The sequence below is a fragment of the Hemicordylus capensis genome, chromosome 5, assembly GCF_027244095.1.
Source record: "Hemicordylus capensis ecotype Gifberg chromosome 5, rHemCap1.1.pri, whole genome shotgun sequence".
Taxonomy (NCBI): domain Eukaryota; kingdom Metazoa; phylum Chordata; class Lepidosauria; order Squamata; family Cordylidae; genus Hemicordylus; species Hemicordylus capensis.
Genome location: NC_069661.1, coordinates 209,219,392 through 209,241,134, shown reverse-complemented (window position 1 = coordinate 209,241,134; position 21,743 = coordinate 209,219,392). Strand labels below are relative to the sequence as shown.

The window sequence follows — 21,743 nt, the reverse complement described above, 5'->3', positions numbered from 1 at the left end:
TTCTGCTACAACCTTCACCCACCACAGCCGATACTCAACCGTGTCCTAGCACAGATTCTGAGAGAAAACGCAACATGCATACTGTTGACACCATGGTGGCCGAGACAACTGTGGTTTGCTCCACTGTTTCGTCTTGCATGGGTAAACTATTACAGATTTCCTCTTGTCCCAGATCTACTGGTTCAGGAAGGAGAAAAGGTGCTGCATCCAGATACAAGAATTCTACGGATAACTGCTTGGAAGGTCAGCTTTTAAAGAAAATACTATTGAACAATAGGCGTCTGTCTATATGTTGCAAGGAGCAAGTGGAGACATTTTGCTAACCATGCAAAGAAAAAAGATTTCCGTCCGTTAAGGGTAATGGTGAAACAAGTACTCCTATACATGACCTTCTTAAAAATGAAGGGCCTGGCCAACGTATCGTTAAAATACCATCTGGCAGCCATTTCTTCAGAGCACAAGGGGTGGGATGGAACAACTGTGTTCCGTCTTCCCGAGTGTAAACGTTTCATGAAGGGACTTAATCTATATCCCCCTATTAAATGACCAATAGAGCCTTAGAGTTTATCATTGGTGCTGTCAGTGCTAACGGAAGCTCCATTTGAGCCGCTGGAGCATGCAACATTGAAGCTGCTCACTCTTATAGTTGCATTCTTGATAGCGATCACTACAGCCAAGCATGTGAGTGAGTTGACAGCTTTGACACTCAGTTCTACCCTCACAAGGTTGTCATGCGGTTTAAATCCTAATTTCCATCCAAAAATTATTTTGGACTTTCATTTAAACCAAGAGATTATATTACCAACCTTCTTCCAGAAACCAGAGACAGCTGTAGAGAGGGTGTTGCATTCCCTAGATGTCTGCCGTGCTCTCCTATACTATCTGAAGAAGACAAAGACAATAAGGAGAATGAAGAGGCTATTTGTAGCCTATAAAGCAGTGGTTCTCAACGTGTGGGTCCCCAGATGTTGCTGAACTACAACTCCCAGCATCCCTAGCCCCATTGGCCTTTGGTTAGGGATGCTGGGAGTTGTAGTTCAGCAACATCTGGGGACCCACACGTTGAGAACCACTGCTATAAAGGAAGGAGTACTGGCCTCTCTATATCCCGTCAAAGGTTGGCCCATTGGTTGGTGGAACTGATTGTATGTGCCTACAAGCAGCAGGGAATTGATCCTCCACACACCATTACGGCACATTTGACAAGGGCTTATGCTACATCTGCAGCACATCTGTCAGGTATACAGATGGCTGATATCTGCTCAGCAGCAACATGGTCATCTCAACAGCCATTCATCAAGCATTATGCCATTGACTTGAGGATGGCAAGACAGGCTGAATTTGGGAGAAGTGTATTGAAAAGGGTGTTGCCATAGCTGAGGCTTTACTGGACCCACCACCAGAGGCTAAAACCTCTAAAGAGGCTAAATATAACCACCCATTATATTATGAATGCAACAGATCACGATCCAGATAAACAGGTTGCTCATCTGTTGATCTGGAGATGATCCGTTGTAGTAATAAGACCCTCCCAAGCCATCCCTGCAGCAGTAAAGCCATGAAGAACTTAAAGTGGGCTTTCTTACTAGAAATGCATCAGATCGACTGCACTCAGCGGTCTGCAAGAAACTAAAGAGGTGACTCTCCCAACCACCATTTTCAACAAATGCACGGAGCATGTGCTGGGCGAAGTGGGTGTATTCATTATTATGAATACAACGGATCTCCTCCAGATCAATAGTTACAGGTGAGCAACTTGTTTATTTGATTATTCCTTTATCCCAAAAGTGAATTCCTCGTTTCATAAGGAACGGGGATCCATTTATTTCTCTTTTTGTCCAAATCCTATCAACCTGAAAGAATAGGAGTGACATAGATTGTGTCTGGGTTGCCTTGCTTTTGGTTTAGATCTTCTGCAGAAGATATTTGCGGACCAAGTACATTGGTCCTCAGATCATACTTTAATAGTTTAACTAATTATTAAGGGTGCTTTTGTTAGAAGGGTTTTACAGAAAGAGAAGTTCTGTTGGATGTGTCTGAAGGTTAGCTGTGACTGTGTGACGTCACTGAAGTAGTTTGCATAGTCCATTTCTTACCATGTCATGCTAAGGGTCACTAGGTAAGCTAAATTAGATGGGTGTCTAGTTTTGCCACTGGGACTAAATCCATCATATAATACTTAAAGAATCAATATCTGCCACCATCTACTGTGTTAAAAAACTGTAGGGCTGAGGTCCAACTCTTCCATTTTCATTCTTTTCCGACCTAGCTTACTCTAAAGCGCACACATCTGTAATTGCTTAACTAAGGAGACCAAGGCATTGACATGGGGTGAGATAAGATTGATTAGAATCTATCCAGAGCAGAACACATCAGTTTAACTAACCAAAAGGTAGGTGTATTGACATACATAAAGAAGAGGAGCCAAGTAAATAAAAAGGGGAAATATTGGTTTTAACTCTATTTACTTACCCTAGCTGATAAAAGAGAGTTAGATTAAGTCCTACAGTGCTGCAAGGAATCTACAGAAAAAGGCAATAGTTAAGCCAGAAACCGAAAGTTTTTCTGTCCATTTACCCCATTTTCTTTCCGTTCATGGGTTTAAGTGGCTATGTTGTAGTTGCAGTGTGGTTGTTTTTTAAAAAACACTTAATGATTAAGAGGGATTTATACACTTCTGTATCATGGATTCAGCAAGGCAGGAGCCTCTTCTTGTAGATGATGTCAGTGTTTGAGGACCCTATCTGTTACCAAGAGGAGGAGTTGCCAAAGGACAGATTACCTTATTTGCATTAAGAAGAATAGGAATGTATTGGTAAATTCAAAATTCCCCTTTTCCTCTACTGAAGTCTTGCGCTCTTTCAGTGACAAGAGTTTAAAGTTTTCTCTCTCTCTCTTCCACTTAGCTTTAACCCAAACCCTTTGCAAAGACATACTTTCTGGACACTCTTAATTGGTGGCACTTTTACTTGGCTTGGCATATATGGAGTAAATCAGTCTCAAGTTCAGCGATACCTTGCTTGCAAATCACTAGTTCATGCAAAACTGTAAGTTCACATGTTGTAAATTCATTGACCCAATCCAGTGATCCTCATGTGCAGTAATGGACTGCACATATTCTCCTATGTGAGAGCATGCATGCTTTGATCTATGAGTGCTGGATATGATGTTTTGTTCTTGAGGCAGCACATATTTGAACATGAAGCTAAATCAGAAAGGAGATCTGCACAACAAAAGCTGTTTCTGTACACAGATCACGCTTGCTGGATTTGAGTGATTGTTTACTTTGCCATTTAGTGGGATCTGTTCTTTACAAAAGTTTTATTCCTTTAAAGTAAAATATTTGCTAAAACTTAGTGACTGACATCAAAACTAAATTTATCCTGAGTAGTCCTTTAGATTAACTCTTGAGTAGTTCTACTGAGTAACTTAATATGAATGTCAGCCAGCAATTGGTCATACAGTATAATAATGAAAGGTATTTCCATATGTTTTCTGCTTGAAATTTTTTTAAATAATGAGATAATCAGTATTTGGTTTAGCTATAATATTTACTCCAGCAAATACCTTTCATTAGCAGATGAGACCCAGGGTCATTTTGCATAGATTTTATTTATTTATTTATTTACTTACTTACTTACATCTCTAGGCGGTGTGCACAATCCAAATTACAATATAAAAATTAAAACAATTAAAACATTTTCACAGAATAAAAACAAAGAATTTAAAATTAATTTTAATTAAAAGCCAAAGAAAACAGGTGTGTCTTACGGGTCTTTTAAAAAGCTATCATAGAAGCTCTTATTCTGACAGGGAGTTCATTCCAAAGCCCTGAGGCAGCTACAGAGAAGGCCTGGCCCTGAGTCGCTGCCAGACAAGCCAGCCTCCCCAGATGACCTTAATAGGCGACAGGGTTCATGACAAAGAAGGCGTTCTCTTAAGTACGCTAGACCTAAGCCGTTTAGTGCTTTATAGGTAATAACCAGCACTTTGTATTTCGTTTTGAAACATATTGGCAGCCAGTGTTCAGAATCGGTGTTATATAGTCCCTTCAGGTTGTCCCAGAGACCAACTGGGCCGTTGAATTGTGTACCAGTTGTACTTTCAGAACTATGTACAAAGGCAGCCCCACATAGAGTACATTACAATAGTCAAGCCTGGAGGTCACCAGTAAATGTACTACCATTTTAAGGTCATTTACCTCTAGAAATGCTTTTTAAAATTTTATTGGTTTTTACAATATCTTAACAATCTCCAATTAAACAAATGTTGACGTCCCGCTTGCCAATCTGTGCGAATCACTAATTATACAATTCAACCATTGCTATAGTAATTCAAAACATATATCCTATACCTTACAAACTCAATTTTACTCTACTCAACCTGCTATTATTACTAAATTTCAAACCCTGCTGAAAAATCAATATTAGAGAAATAGTTCTTTAGGTATAATAAGAATGGTTTCCAATCTTCTTTAAAACATTCCAGGTTTTCATCCCTTATCAGTACTGTAAGTTTTGCCATCTCAGCATATTCCAAAGTTTTTATCAGCCAATCTTCTTTTGAGGGCATTTCATTGTTCTTCCATTTCTGCGCACATACTATTCTAGCCGCTGTGGTTGCATACATAAAGATTGTTAAATTCCTTCTGGAAAACTCTCCTTGCGTTATTCCCAGCAGGAAGGATTCTGGTTTCTTAGGAAATGTCATTTTAAAAATTTTCTTCAACTCATTATATATCATATCCCAGAAAGCCTTTGCCTTCCTGCAAGACCACCACATATGAAAAAAAGTTCCTTCACAGTGTCCACATTTCCAGTCTTTGTTTGGAACATTTTTATACATTAATGCTAATTTTTTGGGTGTCAAATACCACCTGTACATCATCTTATAATAATTTTATTTTAAGGTATAACATGTGGTAAACTTTAAGTCTGTTTTCCATAATTTTCCCCAAGCTGCCATATCTATATTGTGACCCAGATCTTGAGCCCATTTTATCATAGTCATTTTAACCACTTCATCTCTTGTCTCCTCCAGAAGCAGCAGCTTATACATTTTAGAAACTAATTTTTCATCATTTTCACACAGCTTCTTCTCAAATCTCGACATCTGATCCTCAAATCCAACTTTAAGATCCTTCTTATAAATTTCATTTAACTGATGGTAGTGAAACCAGTTACTAACCAGATTTTGTACTTCAGTTAGGTTTTTTAACTTACAGCCCTTTTCTTGGAAACATAACAAATCCCTATAGGTACCCCAATGAGGTTTATTTATCTCTTTACGTGTTATCTCTTTACATATTTATCTCTTTACGTGCTAAAGCTTCAATTGGAGATAGCCATAATGGAGTTTTAAATTCCAACCATTTTTTATATTTTACCCACACTCTCATTAGACTCCTTCTCACATAGTGGTTAAGAAAATCTTTATGCACTTTAGTTTTATCATACCACAGATATGAATACCATCCAAACCTTCTATCAAATCCTTCCAGATCAAGTATTCTGGGATTTCTTAATGTTACCCATTCTTTTAACCATGTCAAACAAACAGCATCAAAATACAACCTTAAATCTGGCAGGGTAAGACCACCTCTTTCTTTAGCATCTGTTAAATTTTTAAATTTAATTCTTGGTCTTTTCCCTTGCCAAACAAATTTGGTTATGTCCTTTTGCCATTGCTTGAAACAAGTTAAGGTATTGATTATAGGGATAGTCTGAAAAAGAAAGAGTATTTTAGGTAAAACATTCATCTTCACAACTGAAATTCTTCCCATTAAAGATAAGTTCATTCTAGTCCATCTTTGCAAGTCAGTTTTTACTGTATTCCATATTTTGATATAATTATTTGAAAACAACAAAGAGTTTTTGTTTGTCAACCAGACGCCCAAGTATTTAATTTTCTTCTCGACTTTCAGCTCACTTATTCAAAACATTTACCTCTAGAAATGAGCATAGTTTACGTATCAGCCAAAAGTGATAAAAAGCTTTCCTGGCCACTACCTGAACCTAAGAAACTAGAGAGTTTTGGATCCGTGAGCACTCTCAAGCTGCGTACCTGATCTTTCAGGTTGGAGTGTAACCCCATCAAGAATGGGCAGATCAAAATAATCTCTTGGGTCTTGACCCCCCACAATCAGCACCTCCGTCTTATTTGGATTCAACCTCATTTTGTTGTTCCTCATCCAGCCCATTACCACCTCCAGGCAGGCATTTAGGAAAGTTTTGCCATTTCCTGATGAAGTTGATAAGGAAGGGAAGGATTTGGGTGTCATCAGCATCAGTGGAATGCACTCGCTGCAGAAATCCGTAATTTGAACTCTTTATTGGCCTTCAGGAGAGCCCTTAAAACCTATTTGTTTGGCCTGGCCTTCCAAGGTCTTTACATTGTTGTAAAGGGTTTTTAATGTTGTAACCTGGTTTTTTTCAGGGTTTTAAAATTGTTCTGATTGTTTAATTATTGTTTTATGATGTTTTATAATCTTTGATTTAATTGTTAATTAATTTTAATTGTTCTGTTTTTAAGTGTAAACCACCCTGAGCCATTTTGGAAGGGCGGTATAGAAATTGAATAAATAAAAATAATAATAAATATTGATAACATCCTGCACCAAATCGCCTGATGATCTCTCCCAGACATTTCATATAGATATTAAAGAACATTAGGGACTGTATGGAGGCTCGTGGAACTTCATACAGTAATTCTCACTTTGCAGAGCAACAGTCTCCAAGTGACACTATCTGGAATCTACCCGAGAGGTAGGAACGGAACCACTATGGAACAGTGCCCCTAATCCCACCTCCCTCAGGTGGATACCCAGAAGAATACCATGGTTGATGGTATTGAAAGCCACTGAGAGATCCAAAAAGATCAGCAGAGTCACACTCCTTCTGGCAATACATAATTGGAGTTCATCTATCAGGCCAACCAAAGCAGTCTCAACCCCATAGCCCGCCCAAAAGTTTGAAATGGGCCTAGATAATTAGTTTCCTTCAGGACTGTCTGTAGCTGAGTGGCCATCATCCTCTCAATTACCTTGTCCAACTATGGAAGATGGACCTCTAGTTGCTTGTCTGAGGTGTCCAATATAGGTTTTTCAAGTATGGTTTAACAGCCTCCTTAAGACAAGGAGGCATTCTACCCTCCCTCAGAGAAGCATTACACTTACAGGAAAGTTCAATAAATTTATGTAATAGAATTTTTTATTAATGTGCTTGCTAAAGGGAAGTAAAATAAGTTTTGAACTTGTAGGATTTCAGCTTCAAATATTCTTCTTTTTATTGAATAATTACCATACATCGTAAATTTGATTCATTGTCAGTGTTCTCTCGAATTTTTTTCATCTGTGTGCAGAAGGAGTTTTGTTTTGAGCGGCAGTATTAAGGCAGTATGCATACATGTGCTTTCAAAGTGTGGCCTTCCTGATTCAAATTGAGCGGGATCTAAAATTAACTGAATGGGCATCAAAAACCATGTGAGCACATGCACACATGCACGCCTTAGAGGGAACACTGGTCATAATAAATTTGAATCTGAGAAAGATCTGCTTCTCTTGGACATGATGGCACTTTTGAATTTAACATGGAGTGTTAGCAATCTGTTGAGAACAATAACAGTTAAATATGCTTTTATTCATAATTTACACAAACATTTCACCCAGCATATTTTAGTGTAAAGCTTGGGCCAGGCAAAACAGAGACCACTCAAAGACCCCTGAGAATTATGGGGGAGGCCGAGGAGGTGTGATGCAAAGAGAAAACCATGATACAATTTGTTCTGGTAGAAGCAGGCACTCCAGTTCATGACTGAAGCCAAATGAAAGAGATTTTAATTTCAAGTGAGGAGAGTAAGGCCTGAGCTGATGGAGGATACAGTTGATGAGGAAGGCGTTAGGGATGCGCACAGAACCATGGCGGGGCAGTTCAAAGGCGGTGGGGGTCTCCCTTAAGGCAGTGGGGGGTGCACTTACCTCTCCTGCTCCTTTTCCTCCACCAGTGTTGGGTTTTTAACAGCCCATCGGGGCGCCAGTGTACCTCCCTGCCGCCCCATTGCCCTTGTCTTCCGGATATGACTGGAAGTTGGTGACGCACTTGCGAACGCCGGAAGACAAGGGCAATGGGGCGGCAGGGAGGTATGCTGCCACCCCGATGGGCTGTTAAGAAACGCGATGCCGGCGGGGGAAAAGCGGTGGGAAGGGTAAGTGCACCCTCCCCCCTCTCTTAAAAGGAGACCCCCACTGGTTCTTCAAACCGGTTCAGAAGCCCATAAAGGGCCTCTGAACCGGTTCCGTGCACATCCCTAGAAGGCGTAATCAAAAGCCAGTCAGCTGCTCTATGATTTTAAACATTTTACTGTATTAAACTGTTAACATCCCCTGGGCATAGTGAATCCAAAGCTGAACATTTGTGGATTTCACTGGGCAAATGTTAAGCATGTCTGTTACAATTAATAAGATGTAGTGTGATTGTTGTAGAATTCTCACTCTTCTATTATTCCAGCTTAGAGACGTAGGTTTTCACAGAGAGTGCTAAATAATCTTGGAATACCACAACACTATGTAATAGAGACCATTTGATATAAACTGGTTAGAGCTTTATAAAATACTATATATTAGTCCTGTGCACTCATTTTGGTCTGACAGACATGTCCTCTGTTGGGCATGGCAAGGAGAGGAGAGCTGGTCTTGTGGTAGCAAGCATGACTTGTCCCCATAGCTAAGCAGGGTCTGCCCTGGTTGCATCTGAATGGGAGACTTGATGTGTGAGCACTGTAAGATATTCCCCTCAGGGGATGAAGCTGCTCTGGGAAGAGCAGAAGCTTTCAAGTTCCCTCCCTGGCTTCTCCAAGATAGGGCTAAGAGAGATTCCTGCCTGCAACCTTGGAGAAGCCGCTGCCAGTCTGTGAAGACAATACTGAGCTGGATAGACCAATGGTCTGACTCAGTATATGGCAGTTTCCTATGTTCCTATGGTTGGAGGGAGTTTTATCCCAAAAGTAGAGACCCTCCATCAGGTTGGGACTGTTGAAAGCCCCCCTGCTGTTGTAGTGGAACTCCTTTGATTCTGACATGTTGGACTGGACAGGACTCCATCCATCTCTGGCTCTCCCCCTCCCCCTCCTTTACCCAGCATTCAAGTGGGCCCATAGGAGTTGGGCTCTGTTAGTCGCTCCATGCGAGGAACACTCAGCCAACTGCTTTGTCTTCTGATGCAGCTTCTATTAAAAAGGCATTTTTGTTCTCTGAATTCCCTTCTTAGGTTCCTGAGGGTGTGTAGCTCTGGGATTTGTACCCCACTACCTCATGCTGCAAGCATGGCTCCCAAAATGAAGCAAAGAGGACTTTATAGAGCATGTCTCTTGCCCCACCTGGGTCCCAGGTGGAGGGGGAGGGCAGGAGGAGTCCAACAGACATTTTGGGTCTCCACTCCAACTGGCCTTGACCCAGCAGAGACAACATGAAAGCTGGAAGAGGCCTGTCCTTCTAGCATCCTGGAAAATATTAAGTATTTTTTCCTTCAGTATAATCTTGGTCCCATGTAATTCCACACACACACACATCCTTAATGTGGTCCTCCTTCAGTTCAGCCCTACCTCCCCATCTCTTATAGAGAGAGCCAGCAGTCAAGCCATAACAAACTTTTAATTCAGGTAGTTGTAGATGGTACTTGTACACATTCATTCATTCATTCATTCATTCAATTTCTATACCGCCCTTCCAAAAATGGATCAGAGTGGTTTACACAGAGAAATAACAAATACATAAGATGGCTCCCTGTCCCCAAAGGGCTCACAATCTAAAAAGAAACATGACAGACACCAGCAACAGTCACTGGAGGTACTGTGCTGGGGGTGGATAGGGCCAGTTACTCTCTCCCTGCTAAATAAAGAGAATCAACACGCTAAAAGGTGCCTTTTGCCAGTTTAGCAGAAGTTGCCAGGTTAGAACTTTTGTTTTCTCCTCCCATTCCAAAACATTCTCTGACATTCTAAGTCCACCAGACTCATTTGTGGGGCAACTCCTACAGTTTTGGATGTTGATCATAATCTTCTTAGTGGGTAGAAGTGATTGGGGCTCTGCTGTTAGTTCTCATTAACCTTCTTTCCCTTCACCTATAAAGTGGCTGACTCTTTTGTATTGCCTGGAACAGTGGGCCAAATACTTTCGGTTTCGATGAGTTGGATTCTTTCCTCAATATTCATCGCATGAACCAGTTTCATTTTTCCCCATCAAAGATAATAGCAAGCCTTTGAAGGCTGTAAAAGCCCCTGCCTCACCATCAATTTGTACTGTGTCACCATAAAATTTAACCAGTTGTGAGGACAGTTGAAAGTTCTTCACTTTTTAAATTGTTCTTATTATTTTTATTCAACTTTTCAACCAAACATTCTCAAACCGCAATACATGGGGGTGGGGTGGGTGGGGTGGAGGTAGTTCCCTGTCCGCAAAGGAATCATAAACTAAAAAGAACAGAAGGAAGGCATCAGCAACAACTGCTGATGGAATGTTGTACTGAGGGGGAGAACAACTCTCCCTGTTTTAACTATAAGAGAGCCTCCATGTTAAAAGCTGCTTCTTTCCCCAGTTAGTAGGGGTTAATCTGTTGGCTTTGTAGCTTAATATGTATTAGTATTACATTTATATAGATATCACATTTAGTACCACCATTCTGCTCAGGTAAACCAATAGCATATTCCTATGGGGACAATCCAGTCCCCTGCTGTAACTTTCCTCCTGCTTCCACTTGCACTGCTCCATGAATGGAAATCTCCTAATGGTGATCCCTGTTGGTAATCCTCCTGTGCATGGTGAACTTCATTTGGAAGATTTCGCACATACACACGGTAGACTACATTGGGCATTGCTCTTTTACTATTAGAATAATGGCCCAAATGTGGTCAGATGACCTAGAGGATAGGCAGGCTGAAGACCAAGTCTGGTAGCATGGAGAGGCAATCAGGGCAAAGTGACCAAAGTGAGGGAAAGTAGGAGATCTGGGTTTTTTTATATCAGCCAGTGGTAGCAGATTAGCCCTAGATTTCCCAGGTCAGCAGAATTTTCAGCTCTTATTGAATGTCTCAGCTAGAACTAACAAGCAGTGAGGAGCAGATTAGAGGGCTTGACTTTTGCCTCCTTCCTCCCTGCCTTGCCTGGACTTTACATTTGGACCCCTCTGGGCTGTTTTTCCATCCTTCAGCCTGGATGAGGAGCTGCTTGCCAGCTTGCTGCGTTGTTCCAGCTGCTGCCCTCAGAAGAGCGTGATATTTTACACCTGTTGCTAGTTCAGCAGTCCTTCGTGGCAGGAGGGGCTGCTGGGCTTATAAATATCTGAAGGCACACCTGAGGCGTGGCCGGCGGCCTTTCTGTAGGTGGCTGGCGTTTGGGGCTGGGCCTTTGTGGTGGGACTGAGGGCTGGGGGGAGGTTATGCTGTGGGTGGGTGGAGGTTTGGTCTAGAGGATTGTTTTTATTGTACTGAGTTGTGCCAGGCTTGTCTGCAGATGTGTGTTTGGGCTTTCTTGAGTGGGATGGTGATGGGGGTGCGTCTAGCGGTTCTGGGGTGTCTATTGCTGTAGTGGTGGGGAATAGAAGAATTGGCGCTGGCAGAGCAGCTGGCCGTTACAGGGGAAGGGAAACTAGTAAGGAGGGATGGAGTAGCTGTGGTCCACAAGAATACCATCTCCCTTACGAGGCCCTCTGTAAGACAGTTGACTTACATTGAGTGTGTATCTTTGAGGCTGGGAACTAGGGATAGATTGAGGATTCTGTTGGTGTACTGATCACCCCACTGCCCAACTGACTCCCTATGAACTGATGGAGCTGGTCGCAAAGTTGGTGTTGGAGTCACCCAGGCTTTTGGTGCTGTGGGACTTCAATATCCACTTTGGGGCTGGCTTGTCTGGTGCGCCTCAGGAGTTCATAGCGACCATGAGAACTATGGGCCTATCCCAATTAGTTTTGGAGCCAACTCATGTTGCCGGCCACACACTTGATTTGGTCTTTCGTTCAGAGCAGGGGGGTGTTCCGTGGGTGGGGGATCCAGTGGTTCCCCCATTGTCATGGACAGACCACTACCTGGTTAAGGTTGGTATCATGGCCACAATCCACCCCTACAGGGGTGGTGGACCTGTTAGGATGGACCATCCAAAAAGGCTGCTGGATCCAGTTGGTTTCCAAAAGGCATTGGAGGGTTTTGAAGTTGGTGCGGCCGGTAATTCTGTCGATGCCCTAGTGGGAACCTGGAATAAGGAACTCACCAGGGCAGTAGACTCAATTGCTCCTAAGCGTCCCTCCAGACCTGCTTAAAAAATGGCTCCCTGGTATACCGAGGAGTTGCGAGGGCTGATGCGGCTGGGTAGGCGACTGGAATGCAAGTGGAGGAGAACTCGGTTCAGATCTGACAGGATGCAGCATAGGACCCATTTGAAGGCTTATGTGGTGGCGGTGCGTGCTGCAAAAAAGGGATTTTGGTCAGTGCGCTTTGTGTCTGTGGATTCACGTCCAGCAGAGCTATCCCGGGTTGTGAGGAGTATAGTTTCTGCTCCTTCTGTTTCAAATCAGTTCCTGGAGGTGCTCTGCTGTGACCCTTTTGGTGGGTTCTTTGTGGACAAAATCTCCTGTATTCAGGCTGACTTGGACTCCACTCCGCTTCGATCTAGCAGGGAGATAGTTGGAGGGGGCCTAGTTAATATCATAAATGTATTGCTGAGGGAGAGTAGGGTGCCTCCTTGTTTGAAGGAGGCAATAGTTAGACTTCTTCGTAAGAAGGCCTCCTTTGATCCCTCAGCGATGGATAGTTATAGGCCAATCTCCTTTGGTTGAGCAGGGTGATCGAGAGAGTGGCGGCTGACCAGATCCAGGCAGTTTTGGAGAAAACTGATTATCTATACCCATTTCAAATTAGCTTTAGAATGGGCTATGGGGTTGAGACAGCCTTGGTCGGCCTGATGGATGACCTTTATCAGGGAATCGATAGAGGGAGTGTGACTCTGTTGATTCTCTTGGATGTCTCAGCGGCATTCAGTACCATCGACCATGGTATCCTTCTGGGTCGCCTGAGGGAGTTGGGGATTGGAGGCACTACTTTGCAGTGGTTCTGCTCCTATCACTCGGGTAGATTCCAGATGGCGGAGCTTGGTGATAGTTGCTCTTCAAAATGGGAGCTGTTATATGGAGTCCCCCAGGGCTCCATTCTGTCACCAATGCTTTTTAATATCTATATGAAACCACTGGGTGAGGTCATCAGGAGTTTTGTTGCTGGGTGTTATTTCTCTTTTTCATCTGCATCATCAGGAAATGGTGTTCATTCCCTAAATGCCTGCCTACAGGCAGTAATGGGCTGGATGAGGGATAACAAATTGAAGCTCAATCCAAGCAAGACAGAGATGCTCATTGTAGGGGCTCAGAATCTGAGGGGTAAGTTAGATCTCCCTGTGATGGATGGGGTTACACTTCCTCGGAAGGAGCAGGTACACAGCTTGGGAGTACTACTGGACCCAGGCCTCACCCTGGTATCTCAGGTAGAGGCCATGGCCAGGAGTGCTTTCTATTAGCTTCAGCTGATTCGACAGCTGCATCCATTCCTTGAAGAGCATGACCTCAAAACAGTGGTGCACCAGCTGGTAACCTCCAGGCTTGACTACTGCAATGCACTCTATGTGGGGCTGCCTTTGTACGTAGTTAGGAAACCCCAGTTGGTTCAGAATGCATTAGCCAGACTGTAGGTCGGAGGGGATGCTTGGGAGCAGTCGTGTCTACTGCCCTGGTGAGCAAGTTGTTCCAATTCTCAACCAGGGCATCAACAGGATCACCGGCAAAGCCAGCATTGAATTCCTCCAAGGCTTCTTGGAATCTTACTGGATCTAATAACCTCTTCGAGCTGACCATTCTAATAGGCCCCTCGCCCCTGCAGAGGTAGGCAGTGGTTGTAAGTCCAACCTTAACCAGTTGGTGGTCTGTCCATGACAATGGGGAAATCACAGGAGTCTCTACCCACGGAACACCACCCTGATCTGAGTAAAAGACCAAATCAAGCATGTGACCTGCAATATGCATCTGTCCAGAGAGCACTTGGGATAGGCCCATAGTTGTCATGGCCGCTATGAACTCCTGAGCTGCCCTGGACAGATTGGTCCTGAATTGAACATTGAAGTCCCCCAGCACCAAAAGTCTGGGATACTCCAATGTGAGTTCCACGACCAAGTCCGTGAGCTCAGTAAGGGATTCCGCTGAGCAGCGAGGCAATCGGTTCACCAACAGAAGTCCCAATCTTTCCCTGGTCCCCAAATTCAAGTACACACATTCAATATGGTGCGATACCCTAACAGGGACCCTGGTAAGGGAGATGTTATCCTTATAGACCACAGCCACTCCACCTCCCTGCCCACGTCCCCTCACCTGCTCCTCTACATAATATCCTGGAGGGAAAATCTGGGCCCAAACTGGACCACTAGCCTTCCCCCACCAAGTCTCAGTAATACATACCAAGTCGGCCCCTTCATTCTTGATCAAATCATGGATGAGTCCAGGTTTATTTTTGACCGACCTGGGATTACAGAGGAGCAGTGTAAGGCTGTATGGGTTATTGGCAGTGCTCCCCGAGGTCAAAGAGCTGGCAGGACAGCCGGAAGGGGAGACAGTTATTACATTTCTGACTATCTTTCCCCTGGAATGGCCTGATGACCTGCCAATGTTATTTCTTCCATTCCCCACCACCACCGGGATAGCTGCCCCATAGTCAACGAAGACGCCCCCTGTCCCTCCATCTCCAGATGAACCCAAAGACATTACAGCAACTTCAACCGAAGTCCAAAACAGCTTAAAACTGATTAAACAGAAGCCCTCTAGCCCTTGCCCTCGTTCTTCCCCGAAGTGGCTCCTCCAAAGGGGAGACCACTTTTGGTGTCACCCCTTCAGTGGTGACTCCGCCGCCACAAGGAGCTTTCCTGTAAAGCCCAAAACTGAGCAGGTGACCCAAGGAACAACTGAGTCACTCGGGCTGGTCCCAATCCTGCCCACACTTCCCACAGATGTTAACCTGAGGCTGCAGCCCCACAGGGGAAGCAGAAGCAGGTAGGCAACAGCAGAAGGAACCCCAGAACATACCTGGTCTCTCATTCCAGGGAGCACTGGGTGGGAAGTGGATGGACTCTCCCTGTTCCTCTCAGCTGGGCTTCTAGCCTGTATTATGCCTGTTTTGAAACAGTTGCAATGGCTGCCGATATATTTCCGGGCAAAATACAAAGTGCTGGTTATTACCTTTAAAGCCCTGAATGGCTTAGGCCCAGGTTACCTTAGAGAGTGCCTTCTTCTGTATGATCCCCACCGCACGTTAAGGTCATCTGAGGAGGTCCATCTCCAGTTACCCCCGATACGTCTGGTGGCAACTCAGAAGCAGGCCTTCTCTGTAGCTGCTCCTGGACTGTGGAATGCACTCCCTGCAGAAATCCATAATTGGAACTCTTTATTTGTTTTAAAGAGAGCCCTTAAGACCTATCTGTTTGGCCTGGCCTTTCAGGGTTTTTAAATTGTTGTAAAGGGTTTTTAAATGTACCTGTTTTTCAGGGTTTTAAAAATGTTTTATTGTGTTACTGTTTTATGGCATTTTATAACTTTTAATTGATTGATTTTAATTGTTTTTGTTTTATTTGTAAATCGCCCTGAGCCAATTTTGAAAGGGCGGTATAAAAATCAAATAAATAAACAAACAAACAAATAAATAAATAAATAATAAGAACTGGTAACCATCTTTGATCAGCTGCCCTGGTAGTGCAGTAACCAGTGTTTGATCTACAAGGCTCCTAGTTCAAATTCACAAGGCCTAACATTTAGATTATCAACTGCTGGGGCATATTATTTCTTTTTATGGAGGTTCTGGGCTTAAATATGGGATCTTAGATATTTATCTTAATTGACTTTACATCTTGAACATAGAGACCTTTGACTTGGTCCTCTGTGCATTCACACATATGGGTTTTGTGCCTGCACAATTGACCCTTTGGGAAGCTTCCAGATTGCCTAATAAGATGCTCTAACATTGCCTTCGTCTATTGTGACCCTTAGGGAAGAGTGGTTAGAGCATCAGTACCTCAGTTTGTTTGTTTTTTAATTAATTAATTAATTAATTAATTAAGATGTAAAACCACTTTGGGAACTTTTGTTGAAAAGCAGTAGATAGATAGTTGCTGTGTGTGTGTTCATGTTCACTTCCTTTCCAGTCGTATACTAGCAGCACTTCAAACAACTTTGCTCATTTCAGAGAGCTTCTTTTAATATTATTTTAAGAAAAGTGAGAGTTTATCATCACCTTTTCTCTTGTTTGTATTGCATTGCTGTGTTTCAGGGCTATACTTTGATGGATGCTAAAATAACTTGTAAAAAGTGTAAGAGCTGTCAATCCAAGTTTCTATCCATTGAAATACATCCATGTTGTCTCATTTGTCTAGGAGTGGGGGGTACCCTTTCCAGGTTTTTCTGTGGCAGCTCAGCAATGGTACTGGTGGGTTTATGGAATATTTCTTCTAGATCAAAATGTGCATTCTTACATAGAACCTGTGACATTTTTATTTTATTTTATTTTATTTTATTTATCAATTTTGTACACTGGCCCAAACTTTCATCTCTGTTTGTCTACATGTCTCATATGGCACATAGTACATGTGTTCACTGAGATCTCCATTGCATGATTTTTATAATGGGGAGTATTTGTACTATTGATTACTTAGTCACTAGTATGCAGTGTGTTTGTTCTCACTACATGAAGCTGTTTCAATATGTTATCTAGGGATGTGCAAACAGGTTCAGTGTCAAACGTGTTCGACATTGAACCTGTCTGGTTTGACCGTTCAGGGTCAAACCAAACCATCTCCTGTTCGGTCCGACCCCAGACTGAACACCCCTCGACTGTTCGGGGGGTTCGTGGATTTTTTTTACTTACCCCCTTGGGGGAGTTGGAAGTGGTGGTGGGGTCCACGGAGGTTCCCCCTCCCCCTGCCGGCTTCCCTTATCTCTTCGGCCTGTTCGGGCCTTCCCCCTCTGGCACGGTGGCCATTTTGGAGGCCACTGCCCCTGCGCAATTGGCCTCTGCATGACCCGCCATGCAGAGGCCAATTGTGCAGGTTCAGTGACCTCAAAAATGGCTGCCACACTGGAGGGAGAGGGCCTGAATGGGCCAAAGAGCCGGCCGAACGGCTGGTGGTGGCAATAAGGGAGGCCGGGGGGGCGGGAGAAGGGAACCTCCATCGATTCCCCCTGCCACTACCTCCAACACACACACCCCTGAAGGGGGTAAATAATTTTTAAAAATATTATTATTATTTTAAAAATTGTTTGCGAACTCCATCAAACCGAACTGGGGGGTGCCAGACCGTACTGGCCTGGTCTGGTTCAGGTCTGGTCCAGACTCAAACTGAACCAGACCAGCTGGTTCCGTGCACACCCCTAACATTATCCTCATTCACTATTGTCGGGACTACCATCTCCATAGCATAGGTTGTTGATGAATATAGAGGTTCATCCTATATGTACTACTCACCTGGATGAACCAATACTTCATCTGCAGTGCAGTCAGTCTCAGTACTGATTGCAAGCACAGGTTTGACACTGCTACCAGGAGTGATGGGGGAGCAGACTGCTACATAGGTGTCTGCTTCAACATTGTCTTCAGTGCTGACTGTCCTGGTTTTGTTAACAGAAACATTGATGTCCATTTCAATTTCATCAATGTTCCTCCAACATCAACATGTCATTTGTTGCCCCTAATCAGACTCCTTTTGGTGCATGGCTACAATGAGTGAAAATGTTAAGGTCATTTTTGAACATTGTGCAGGCTGATGCGGAAAAATTCCCTCCGCAGATGGCCACATGCACTGTCTTTTGTGTTTAGGCAAGGCCCAGATGGTAGACACCTGTGCTCATGGACCACATTTCACCAAGCAAGTGTGGCGGAACTGAGCACAGAGACTCTGTTTGATTCTTTGGGAAAGGGCACTTTTGGCTCAGCCCACAATGTATCTTCAACGTTCTGGGGGCAAAGATTTGGGTAAGGATCCTTCCCTATTGGGGGATCCTGTACAGAACTCTGGTGTGATGCCACCAATCCCATCGGTTTCGGTACTGACCGACCAGATCAGTAAAAGGTTTGAGCCTGACTGGCTCTAATGCCCCTCCCATCGGGGTCTAAGCATGCACATACAGTGCTTCCAGTCACACTGAAGCACAAGCACCCTCCTGATAAAGAAGAAAAAGAAAAAGTGTCATTTCCAATCTGCCCAAATGGTTCTGCTGTTACAAATGGGATCCACATCACTGTCATCAAAGGTCTCCTCGGAACTGAGTCAGGACATCAGACTCCTGCCCCTTTGGTTCTGACCTTGGTCCCTACTTCGTATGATCCCATCATAGACCTCAATGAAGCAGATGCCTATCCAAGCAACCAGCTTCATTTAATGAGCAGGAGGAAGTCTGCCAGGACAAATACGAGGATGTTCACTCACTACCCATCCTCAGTATTGATGCGCTGTCAGATGTCATAAGGACCATCTTATGATCCTTTCCAGGAACCATTACATAATCACCATCACCTTTGGGATCGCAATGACTACTACCTTGAGGAACGGGTCACGTGAGACGGAACCTGCCACCGAGACCAGAATGAAAATTACCACATGGAGCACGCTTGGAGCCGAAGCACTTACCACTCTGAATATGTTTCCAGAGATATGGGGCATACCAAGATGATAGCCTCAAATATGCTCAGTATCAACGTTCATTGGAAAAAGAGGTTTTCCCGTTGTCATGGGCACTCTCCATCTCCTAGATATAAGACCTATGCTCATATCTACTAGGGATGTGCAAAAGATTTCGGGCACAGAACGATCTGTGCCCGAAACGAACAATTTCGGGTGATTCGGGGCCGAACTGAATCACCCCCGATGTCCCCCGATATTTTTCGGGCACGAGCTGAATCACCCAAATTTCGGACCCGAAAAATTCGGGTGATTCGGTTCATGGTTGATTTTTGGTGAATTTTTAAAGTTTTAGTGACTTTGGGGCAGTTCGGGGGCATAGCATGGGATCTGGGCAAAAGGAGTGGGGTGGGGTGGTAGTGCCTAATGGGTGCAGGCTACCACCCCAATTTCAGGGGGATTGGGCAAAGGGCTGATTTTTGGTAAATTTCTGAAATTTTCATGTCTTTGGGGCAGATTGGGGCAGAAAGTAGGGCCTGGGGCAGAATAGTGGGGTGGGGTGGTAGTGCCTAATGGGTGGAGGCTACCACCCCAATTTCAGGGGGTTTGGACAAAGGGGTGATTTTTTGAGAATTTTTGAAGTTTTAGTGACTTTGGGGCAGTTTGGGGGCAGAAAGTGGATCTCCCCCAAAAGAGTGGGGTGGGGTGGTAGTGCCTAATGGGTGGAGGCTACCACCCCAATTTCAGGGGTATTGGGCAGAGGGCTGATTTTTTGAGAATTTTTGAAGTTTGGGTGTCTTTGGGGCAGATTGGGGGCAGAAAGTGGATCTGCCCCAAAGGAGTGGGGTGGGCTGGTAGATATTGTCTAATGGGTGGAGGCTACCACCCATCCCCAATTTAAGAGTGATTGGGCAGGGGGTGAATTCTGGTGAATTTATATTTATGAGGTTTGTCTTCATAAGGTGAAGTGTGCTAAATTGATTACTTCCTCATAGTATTCATAGTAAAGGAAAGTGTGAAAAAGTGAAAGTGGGGTCATGAGAGTTGTTTGATTGAAAAAATCTCATTTGCTATGATAGAATGAGAATTCACACCTCAGAAGTTTTTTCTGCCCTTGGCCCAATTACCCTGAAATTGGGGTGGTAGACTCTACCCATTGGGCACTACCACCCCACCCCAAAATTTTGCCCCTGGGCCCCTTTTTACCCCCCTGAATCGATTCGGATTCGGATTAAATCCGAATCTGAACCGAATCAAGGGTGATTCGGGTGACCCAGATTCGGGCACAAAACAGAACAGGGGTGATTCGGTTCGGGTCCTAGCCAAATCACCCGAAAACCCGAATTGCACACCCCTAATATCTACTGCTGTCAGTACTGTCACTCTCCTCCACTACCCCAAGATCGGGAGAAAGCACGGGATAGACAAAGGGCGCTGCCTCCCACCTTCACAAGACCATCCAAAGACCAGTGCTGCAAGGTCCCTATCAGAAGAGTTTTGCTCTTACATGGCATATGTCACACACATGGGTACATCTTTGGGCTTTCAGGTTAAACAGCAATCCCAGCCAAAAAAGGCCCCATCTTTGGCCTTACTTTGTCAGACACAACTTCATCAGTGCAACTCTCCTCAAGGAGAGTGGAAGCCCTCTATTGCGTCCAAATAGATAACTGCATGATCTGGATAGTGATCCGTTGCATTCATAATATTGGGTTCTGCGCCTGCGCAGTGACCTCATGGACCGATTAGCTAGCTCCTTGCTCCGCCCCTAACTGCCCTGCACGCGATCGTGCTCTTCTCCACTTTGGCAGTTGGGGCGTGTCTCTTTCAGTTTCTGTTTGACCGCCATTGCGTCAACACTTCAGACTGTTAGCTCCTCGGCAAGTTAGTGATTTGATTTACTGGAAAAAGACTAAGGACTGGACTAGGACGACGAATAGGCTAAACGACAATAGGATTGTACTTTGGACTTGAATACGGATCAGCTAAAGGGATTTAAAAGCATAAAAACAATCATTTCTGCAGCGAGATGGCTGAGGCCATGTCGGCTAGAGACAGACCCAAGACAACTTTCAAACGCTGCTCACAGTGCAATGCAAAGTTACCTTCAACGGATACACACGAATCCTGTTTATTGTGTCTGGGAGAGCAGCACAACCCGGCGAGTTGTAAGATTTGCTCGTCGTTTTCTAAACAAACGTTGAAAAATCGAGCTCTGAGGCTCAGAGCGGCGCTTTATGATGATGCGCTCCATCTACCGACTCCGAGGCCATCAACCTCGATGTCAGGAACCACCTCGATGCCGGCCACGATGTCGAGGCCGAACACTCCCACAATGTCGAGGGCAGGCGCTCCGCTAGTGGACTCTGCCAGCAGGCAGTCTAAAGCCACTGTGAATACGGAGTTTAAGCAACCAGCTGACGCCAAGAAGAAGTGTCATCGGCATAAGCGGCACAAACAAAAATAATCAACAGAGGAGGAACGCGGGACTTCGCCTCCTCGGAAAAGGACAAAAAAGACTCGAGTTCATAGCCGCACTCCATCTCCGTCGCCACGCCAGTCTGATTGCGAAGACTGGGACTCGGCGGAGTCGACTGCTTTGACACCGTGGGACTCGGTGTCAAGGGGAGATCAAAATTTACCGACGCCAATTGGGCCAATATCGGTATCGATGTCGACAGTCACGCAGCAGCAGCTAAACGCGCCAATGTTTTCGACATCGACACGGGACTTGGTGTCGGCGGCGAATTCCCCATCACAGTGCACATCAATGTCGCTGTCGGTGTCATCCGCGCTACCAAGATTGCCAGGTTCGGTATTGAGGGCCGATACGGTGCCAACTTCGATGTCGAGGGATGCATCGATGTCCGGAAATTTGGAGCCGACCAACACACGGCCCAATCAGCATCGACGGTGTGCGATGGAGCTCACCCCAGCACAAACCCCGCTGGTCTCGCCGGCCGCGACTCCAAGGCAAGAGTACAGGACTGAGGACTACCTGGACTTTGGAGAAGATGCGGCAGAGAGGGAGATAACTGCGGGATCAGGGGCAAGA

The 21,743-nt window shown here is 44.5% G+C and overlaps 1 protein-coding gene across 1 annotated transcript in view; it reads left to right on the top strand.

The window, feature by feature from the left end:
- The window catches only part of LOC128327820 (sodium-coupled monocarboxylate transporter 1-like), a 101,715-nt gene that overhangs the window by 19,409 nt on the left and 60,563 nt on the right, over positions 1-21,743 (top strand). The window contains exon 6 of the mRNA XM_053257088.1: positions 2,907-3,047. Within this exon, the coding sequence (XP_053113063.1) occupies positions 2,907-3,047 (141 nt within the window). The remainder of the gene's footprint in view (positions 1-2,906; positions 3,048-21,743) is intronic.